The sequence below is a fragment of the Symsagittifera roscoffensis genome, chromosome 9 (genome assembly GCF_963678635.1).
Source record: "Symsagittifera roscoffensis chromosome 9, txSymRosc1.1, whole genome shotgun sequence".
NCBI lineage: Eukaryota > Metazoa > Xenacoelomorpha > Acoela > Convolutidae > Symsagittifera > Symsagittifera roscoffensis.
This window is the reverse complement of record NC_087070.1, coordinates 25,417,053-25,425,702: the sequence shown is the minus strand read 5'-3', so window position 1 is coordinate 25,425,702 and position 8,650 is coordinate 25,417,053. Positions and strand designations below refer to the sequence as shown.

General features: G+C 44.4%; 2 protein-coding genes across 2 annotated transcripts; both read right to left on the bottom strand.

Moving 5' to 3' along the window:
- Positions 1 to 210: 210 nt before the first annotated feature.
- On the bottom strand, positions 211 to 546 carry LOC134854779 (histone H2A-like). The gene is made up of 2 exons (XM_063871136.1): positions 412 to 546; positions 211 to 363 (listed from the first exon to the last, which is right to left on the bottom strand). Exons 1-2 carry the CDS (start codon positions 544 to 546, stop codon positions 211 to 213), a joined length of 288 nt encoding a protein of 95 aa, XP_063727206.1.
- A 4,439-nt stretch (positions 547 to 4,985) lies between these two features.
- Positions 4,986 to 6,172, bottom strand: LOC134854778 (histone H4-like). Its single transcript, XM_063871134.1, has 3 exons — positions 6,147 to 6,172; positions 5,760 to 5,981; positions 4,986 to 5,145 (listed from the first exon to the last, which is right to left on the bottom strand). Exons 1-3 carry the CDS (start codon positions 6,170 to 6,172, stop codon positions 4,986 to 4,988), a joined length of 408 nt encoding a protein of 135 aa, XP_063727204.1.
- Positions 6,173 to 8,650: the final 2,478 nt, after the last annotated feature.

Sequence of the window (8,650 nt, the reverse complement as noted above, 5' to 3'; positions counted from 1 at the left end):
TTTTTTTGTAAAAAAAACTAGCCTTGCACCAGACATAAAACAAAATTTGCTTTAATTACTATAAATTAGTACTACGCGTAGATAGAACTAGTAGATTGGTGTCCTTTAAAAAGGCCGGTTTGGTGTTGAAGCTTGAGAGCTAGCAACTGGCAGAGGTAGAAGCTCTTTACTTCTTGTCAGACTTGGGCTGAGACAAAGATTGCTTCTTGGCTAGGATGCCTGGATGTTTGGCAGCACACCACTCTGAGCAATGGTCACTCCGAGGAACAGCTTGTTCAACTCTTCGTCGTTCCTGATGGCCAACTGCAAGTGTCCGGGTTTGATCCTGGACTTCTTGTTGTCTCTAGCAGCGTTGCCAGCCAGCTAAAGGATCTCAGCAGTCACGTACTCGAGCACGGCACCAGCGCCAACTCGCTCAGCGTAGTTGCCCTTGCGGATGAATCGGTGGATTCTTCCATAAGAGAACTGCAGTCCAGCTCGGCTTGATCGGGTCTTGGCCTTGGCTCCAACTTTGCCGCTCTTCGATTTTCCTCCTTTTTCTGACATTGTGTTGTAGTTGCAGCTGTTGTGGTAGAAGCTGTAGATTGACGATTGACTTTACTCCGTGTAAGTATGTGTTGGTCTGTGACCAGTTAAGCTTCTGAAGCAGACCTGCTGCTCTTTAAGCTGTTAACTTCCGGGTGTTGTTCATCTTGCGGAAAGGTGTTGTTGGAAAATTGCTTGCATTGGTGTGAGTCTGTGTGCGTATGTGTCTGTTGATTGTGGTAGAGTGTCTCGGATAAGTTCTTGTATCTTGGGGTTTGTTTGTGCAGCTCTTTTGAGGTAATTTGAGTTTAGTCTTGTTAGTTCTTCTTGAATCGTCTTCATCCTGGTGATTTTATGTACTTCCTCTGTTGGTGTTAGTACTGGTAGATGGTAGGCTATTTTTAGTGCTCTGTTCTGCAATCTTTGTAAGTGACTTGTTGATGCGTTTGCCCACGAAGGTGATGCGTATGTGAGTACTGGTAGAATTGTTGATTGGTACAAAAACTTTAAGACTTTGGATTTGATGCCTTTGGCTCGTAGTACTAGTAGATAATTTATTTTCCTTGTCGATTTGTCTTCAATTCTTTGTAGATAGTCTTTCCATGTCAGGTTGTTATTTAATGTAATTCCAAGAAATTTAGTGGTTGTTGATGGTTCGATCTCTTCGTTCTGTAGCATTAATTTGCAGTCATTCTTCTTGTGTCTTGTAAAAAGTATAAAGTTTGTCTTCTCCGGGTTCACGTCTATCTTCCATTTCTGGCACCATGCTTCAAGTTTGTTTAGGCCACCTTGTAGTCTGTGTGTTGCATTCTTGCTTGTGTTTGAACTTGTGTAAATTGCTATGTCGTCGGCATATTGTGATATTGTTGTTAGACCTGCATCTGGTTTGCTTACATAGATGTTGAAAAGAATTGGACTGATTACACTTCCTTGTGGTACTCCTGCACTGGGTGTGAAACTGTCGGCTTTGGCTTGGTGGTATACTACTGTTAACTCTCGGTCTGTCAGAAAACTCTTGGTCCATTTTACAATCCACTTCGGACAGTTGATTTCTAGTAGTCTGTAGTATAAGCCTTCGTGCCAGACAGAGTCAAAAGCTCGTTGCACGTCCAGAAATGCTGCTGCAACGGGTTGCTTCCAGTTATTCTCTTTATAGATTGTCTCTGTTAGACAGAGTAAATTGTCGGTGGTGCATCGTTTGCTTCGGTATGCACTTTGAAAGTGTCCGAAGATTTCGTGATCTTCGCAGTGTACTAGCAGCTGCTCTTTGACAGAACATTCGCAGATCTTCCCGATACAGCTTGTAAGTGAGAGTGGTCTATAGTTCTTGGGATCTTTGTGGTCTTTCTCGGGTTTTGGTAACATTGATACTGTCGCTTGTTTCCAGCCTAAAGGAACGTAGCCACTTCTCAGCGATTGTACTATGATTTGTCTTAGTACTTCTAGTACGTTGATGGGCAGGTTTTTCATCGCTTTGTAGCTAACTTTGTCTTGTCCTGGGGCAGTGTTTTTTCTGTGATTGATCACGTCTTTGAGTTGCTTTAAGCTAATTTCTGTTTGTGCAAAACCTGTCTGTTCCAGTTGAAAGTCTTGGATTTTCGCGTGGGACACCTTGTCATGTACTTCCTGTTCATGCGTTAGAGCTGCCTGAGAGTTTGTTATATTTGTCGTCATGTTTGCTTTGAGCATCTTAGCGAAGTGGTTCGCAGCGTCATGATTTGTCATTTTCAGTTTACTCGTTCGTTTAGGTCTTGTGCCTGTGAGCTTTTTTACTGCTTTCCAGAAATTCTGTTGTGTTGGTCCTTTGTTCATTTCACTGAGTAGTTTGAGTTGGTTTTCTTCTTCTACTGTCTGTTTTAGCTGTCTGATGTCTTTCTTTGTTTTGTTTAGCTTTGTACATAGGTCTTTGTAGTCACTGGTGTCTTGTTGGTCATATCGTCTCATCTTTTGTTTTTGTCGTTCAAGTTTGTGTTTGTTTCTGACTAGTTCGACTAGTTGTGGGTTCGTGAATTAGGGCTTGTGTTCTTTTAGGCTGCCTTGGTAGCACTTGTCAATGTGTTTGGCTATCTGGTCAGCTTCTCGAGCTAGACCTTCGTCAGTTTTGATTGAGTCAGGGTTGAACTTGTAGTTCGTTACTGTACCTCTGAATTTTCGCCAGTTTGGTTTTGTGCATGTTCTCTTTGGAACAGTTAGTTCGTACTCTGCAATTGTCATGTAGTGATCGCTTGGTGTTGTGTCTGACACTTCATAGTTCGTGCATAAGCAAGCCATTTTTGGTGATGCAAAGTGTAAGTCTAGGACTGAGTCACTTTGGTGTGTTGGTTCGGAACCGTTCAAGATGAAGTAGTTGTGCATGAGAGCGTCTACAACTCTTCCGTTGCTGTTGGTTGCTCTTGCTTTTGGGTTGACAGATTTGATCTGTGCGTTGAAGTCTCCAACGATGATGTGCTTTGGATCTTTTCCATTGAAAGTCACGTTCTCTATCTCTGCGTTTGGGCTAAGGTAAACACTTGTTACAATGATACCCATTGTGTTGATCTTGATCGTCTCGCATACTTTTCTGCATTCTCTGTGGTTTTGGTTTATGTGTTGTGCTTGTTCCAGTACTTGGTACTGTATGTTGTCTCTGATGTAAATTGCCGAGCCTGTGACACTGTCACAGATTGCCGCTGCAAGGTTAAAGTTTTGTAGTTTTGGTGGATGTTTGGTTTTTGTTTCGTTGAAGCAGACTATAGTGATGTTGTGTTTCGCTAGAAGATCTTGGATCTCCAGTTTGTGCTTGTTTATACTTCTGCAGTTGAGTTGCGCTATCTTGAGTCTATTCATTTTGGTTTATTGTTGTTGTTATGATTTCGGGAGTTGTGATTTCGGGAGTTATGATTCTGCTGCTGCTTGCTTCTCTGTGTGTTTTTGTATTTTGTTTTGCTTTTATATTTGATGTTAAAAGTTCAGTGAAATCTATTTTCTCGAATTGAGTTTTGACTGCATTGCTGACTGTTTCGTTAATTTTCTCACATGATTTAGCGACAGCTTTGGTGATTGCATCGGTTATCTTTTCGTCCATGGCTTTCTGCACTGCTTTTTCGACTCGATCGGCTATTGTAGTTTCAACAGTTTCTTTAATGAACTGCTGTATGTCCTCTTTGCTCATGGTTGGTTGTGTTTCGGTTGTGGTTGGTAGTGGTTTGACTACTTGAGCGTAGTTTTGCACTTTTGGTTGTGCTTTTTGGGCTTCGACTTGAGCTGACTTGTAAACCGGGCAGCCTTTGTACTGCGCCGGGTGTTCGCCTCTGCAGTTGATGCAATTAGCTTGCTGCTTTGGAATTTTGCAGTCTCTGACTGCATGGTTTTCGCCACATCTGAGGCATCGTTGTTGGTTCGGACAGTTAATGGCCATGTGGCCGAAATTTTGGCATTTGTAACACTGTGTTACTCGTGGTTCTGTTTTGGATGCTTCGCATCGTTTCAGTTCGTTGCAGATGTAGACCCCATTGTCGATTGCCTTTCTACTGCCGAGGTCATCATCTGTGAAAACTCTGATGAGTTGTGTTGGCTTGTCTAGGCTTCTGCTTTGGATTCGGAAGAGCTTTGCTACCTTGATGTTGTTGATCTCCTCAAGTTCAGATTTGATGTCAGCTTCGCTGAGTTGTTCACTGACTCTTGAGATAACAAAGCTGGAAGTTTGTTTCTTCTTGGGTTGGTTTGTCTTGTGTTGTCTGCCTCCGATTTTTACTTCTGTGTCGGGAAACAGGTCATCGAGGTTGGCTTGCGTGATAACTTGGGCAATTTGAGGCGATTCAGGCTTGATTGAATAGCCTAGGCCAGTCTTGAGGTCCCTGGTTTGACCAGGATATTGTACTTTAGTCAGGTTACGTATTGATTTGGTGAAAGTCATTCGGCTTGGAATTTTGTCTTTTGCAAAGCTTATGTAGATAATGTTCTTGATGTTTAGTCTTTTGTTGCTTTGAGCGTGTGATTCTTCGGCTTTGCGCTTTCGATTAGTTGCTTGACTTTGCTCCATTGTCGGTTGCCTTTTAGGCGAAGCGTCATCAAGATTGTCTTGCCAGTTTTTTGAATGCATTGTCGGTTGCCCTTTGGGCACATTCTTGAACTGCTTTCGTTTTACTGTGTTGTAATCAGCATGTTGATCTTGGTTTGGTCCCATTGTCAGTTGCCTTTGAGGCGAGGCCTTTCCTTGATCATTGCTTGTTGGTGTCAGGCTTCCTTCGATTATTAACTCGGAATTAGATTCGTCGTCGCTTTGGTCGTAGTTTGCGATTGCTGATGCCATTTGGGAGTTAAGGGATGATGGCATTGTGGGGGGGGGGGGGGGGGGGAGTTTCTTCACTCACTATGTGAGCAGGACTGCTCCTTCTTGCACCTTCTTCGTCTTTGTCCTTCCTTTCTTCCTCTTTGTCCTTCCTCTTCCCTCTTGTCTCTTTTTCGTCGGGTTACTCTTGTTAGCCCTCCTTCTTGCACCCTCTTCGTCCTTCTGGGCACTTTCTCCTTCCCTCTAGACCCTCTTCCGTCGGGTTACTCTTGGTAGGTCCAACAATAACGACAGAGTAGAGGTTGTCCAAGTAAGCAAATGCAGACCCGGTCGCAACGTATCTCTGTCTCCTAGAATGCTAGCACCGCTTTCGCAATGTGTTGCTTAGACTAGGGTGTTATAGGGACCAACCAACTTCTAGATCTGCGGCCGTGACACTCTCTCGGAGGGACAAAAAGCCAATCAGGACTGCGACCGATCCAAGTCAGAACCCAGGTTGGCTGCGCACCGTTGGGTTTGCAAGTGCCGGTTTGGGACTTGGTTCCAATAGCACCTTTATACAGGCTTTATCGGCCGACTTATGACTCTTGAAAAAGAGTGCTTTCCTGGGGCAGTTGTTTCCTTGGGTGTAGTGAAGGCAGTGTAGAGAAGCTCTTGTACATCGGATTGTTGGGTTGTAGATTGTGTTGCCAGTGGTGTTGTCGATTGACTTTTGACTTTACTCCCAATTTGGCTCCCTGTCTTGAGGTAACAAGTTCAAATCGACCACCAAGATGGGAGAGCCAATCAGAATCGAGCTAGCGTTTTAAGTTAGCTTAGATACGCTGAAAGCTCTAGACTAACTAGCTGAACTAGTTTGAGCTCTAGAAGAGGTTGACTTAAGAACTAAGATAGTTGGTGGCCTGTTTGGTGCTGCAGCTAGGAGAGCAGCTGGTAAGAAGTTTCTTAAGCTCCGAATCCGTACAAGGTCTTGCCTTGTCTCTTGAGGGCGTAGACGATGTCCATGGTTACAACTGTCTTCCTCTTGGCATGCTCGATGTAGGTTACAACATCCCTGTTCACGCTCTCCAAGCTGTTCTTGAGCACTCCTCGGGTCTCTTCGTAGATCAGTCCACTGATACGCTTGACATCTCCTCGTAAAGCAAGACGTCTGATGGCTGGCTTGGTGATGCCTTCGATGTTATCTCTTAAGATCTTTCGGTGCCTCTTTGCTCATCGTTTGCCAAGTCCTATTCCTCCCTTTCCTCGTCCAGACATGGTTGTTGCAGTTGTAGTTGTTGTAGAATTTGAAGTAGAAGTTGGGGTTGGGATTGGCAAAAAATCGCTAGGTACCTATCATTTTTTGACCGACTTCTCTGCTCTCTCATTGGCCCTCATACCAACAGCCAATGCGAGAGCTGATAAGAAGCAGAGCTCAACCGGAACAAAAAATATTTCAAGTATAAAAAAAGTTAGGCACGTAAAGGAGCAATTGATTTTTTAGGAGCTCCCAAAAGACCTTCTAGCACAAACTGGTCAGTCCGCAGAGCTTATCTGAGCTATGTGATTTAAATCAAGCTCATAGAAGCTCGCTTGAGCTCTCTGAGATAGCTTGCCGAGCTCTGAGAGCTCGAACTTCAAAAACGTTAGGCTACGTACGGGAGCAATTGAAAAAATTTTGAGCTCACACAAGGAGTACCATTTCAAACTGGTCAGTCCACAGAGCTTATTCGTGCTCTGTGATTGAAGTCAAGCTCATAGAAGCTTGCGTGAGCTCTCTGAGGTAGCTTGCCGAGCTCTGACAGCTCGAACTTGAAAACAGTTAGGCTACGTACTGGAGCAATTGAAAAAACTTTGAGCTCACACAAGGTGTACTAGCTTAAACTGGTCAGTCCACAGAGCTTATTCGTGCTCTGTGATTAAAATCAAGCTCGTAGAAGCTTGCCTGAGCTCTCTGAGGTAGCTTGCCGAGCTCTGAGAGCTCGAACTTAAAAATATTTAGGCTACGTACGGGAGCAATTGAAAAAATTTTGAGCTCACACAAGATGTACTAGCTTAAACTGGTCAGTCCACAGAGCTTATTCGAGCTCTGTGATTTAAATCAAGATCATACAAGCTTGCCTGAGCTCTATGAGGTAGCTTGCCGAGCTCTCAGAGCTCGAAGCTCAAAAAAGTTAGGCTACGTACGGGAGCAATTGAACAGCTAGCTCGAGCTCAATTTCCAGCTGCGTCACCCCAATGAGGGGGAAGCAGAGCTCAACCTATACCAGCTTGAGCTTGCTCTGGTCGAAGTTAGCTTGAGCTAAGCTCACTGTGAAGAAATAAAGAACTGATAGTTGGGTGGCCTTTAAAAAGGCCGGTTTGGTTGGTGTGGAGTACACCTTGAGCTTAAGCTCGCTCTCCTCGGTTTCGTCGAGCCAACTGGATGTCCTTGGGCATGCTCGTGACTCTCTTGGCGTGGATCGCGCACAAGTTGGTGTCCTCGAACAGGCTGACCAAGTAGCTCTCGCTGGCTTCCTGCAGAGCCATGATGGCAGTGCTCTGGAACCGCAAGTCAGTCTTGAAGTCCTGGGCGATTTCTCTGACCAGTCGCTGGAAGGGCAGCTTTCGGATCAACAGCTCAGTGGACTTCTGGTATCTCCTGATCTCCCTCAGGGCAACGGTTCCTGGTCTGTTTCGGTGAGGCTTCTTCACACCGCCGGTGGAAGGTGCGCTCTTTCTTGCAGCCTTGGTAGCCAGTTGCTTCCTGGGTGCCTTTCCTCCGGTACTCTCCGTGCTGTTGGTTGCTCTTGCTTTTGGGTTGACAGATTTGATCTGTGCGTTGAAGTCTCCAACGATGATGTGTTTTGGATCTTTTCCATTGAAAGTCACGTTCTCTATCTCTGCGTTTGGGCTAAGGTAAACACTTGTTACAGTGATACCCATTGTGTTGATCTTGATCGTCTCGCATACTTTTCTGCATTCTCTGTGGTTTTGGTTTATGTGTTGTGCTTGTTCCAATACTTGGTACTGTATGTTGTCTCTGATGTAAATTGCCGAGCCTGTGACACTGTCACAGATTGCTGCTGCAAGGTTAAAGTTTTGTAGTTTTGGTGGATATTTGGTTTTTGTTTCGTTGAAGCAGACTATAGTGATGTTGTGTTTCGCTAGAAGATCTTGGATCTCCAGTTTGTGCTTGTTTATACTTCTGCAGTTGAGTTGCGCTATCTTGAGTCTATTCATTTTGGTTTATTGTTGTTGTTTTGGTTTCGGGAGTTACTATGTCTGCTGCTGCTTGTTTCTCTGTGTGTTTTTGTAATTTGTTTTGCTTCGATATTTGATGTTAACAGTCCAGTGAAATCTATTTTCTCGAATTGAGTTTTAACTGCATTGCTGACTGTTTCGTTAATTTTCTCACATGATTTAGCGACGGCTTTGGTGATTGCTTCGGTTATCTTTTCGTCCAAGGCTTTCTGCACTGCTTTTTCGACTTGATCGGCTATTGTAGTTTCAACAGTTTCTTTAATGAACTGCTGTATGTCCTCTTTGCTCATGGTTGGTTGTGTTTCGGTTGTGATTGGTTGTGGTTTGACTACGGTTGTGGTTGGTTGTGGTTTGACTACTTGAGCGTAGCTTTGCACTTTTGGTTGTGCTTTTTGGGCTTCGACTTGAGCTGTCTTGTAAACCGGGCAGCCTTTGTACTGCGCCGGGTGTTCGCCTCTGCAGTTGATGCATTTAACTTGCTGCTTTGGAATTCTGCAGTCTCTGACTGCGTGGTTGTCGCCACATCTGAGGCATCGTTGCTGGTTTGGACAGTTAATGGCCATGTGTCCGAAATTTTGGCATTTGTAACACTGTGTTACTCGTGGTTCTGTTTTGGATGGTTCGCATCGTTTC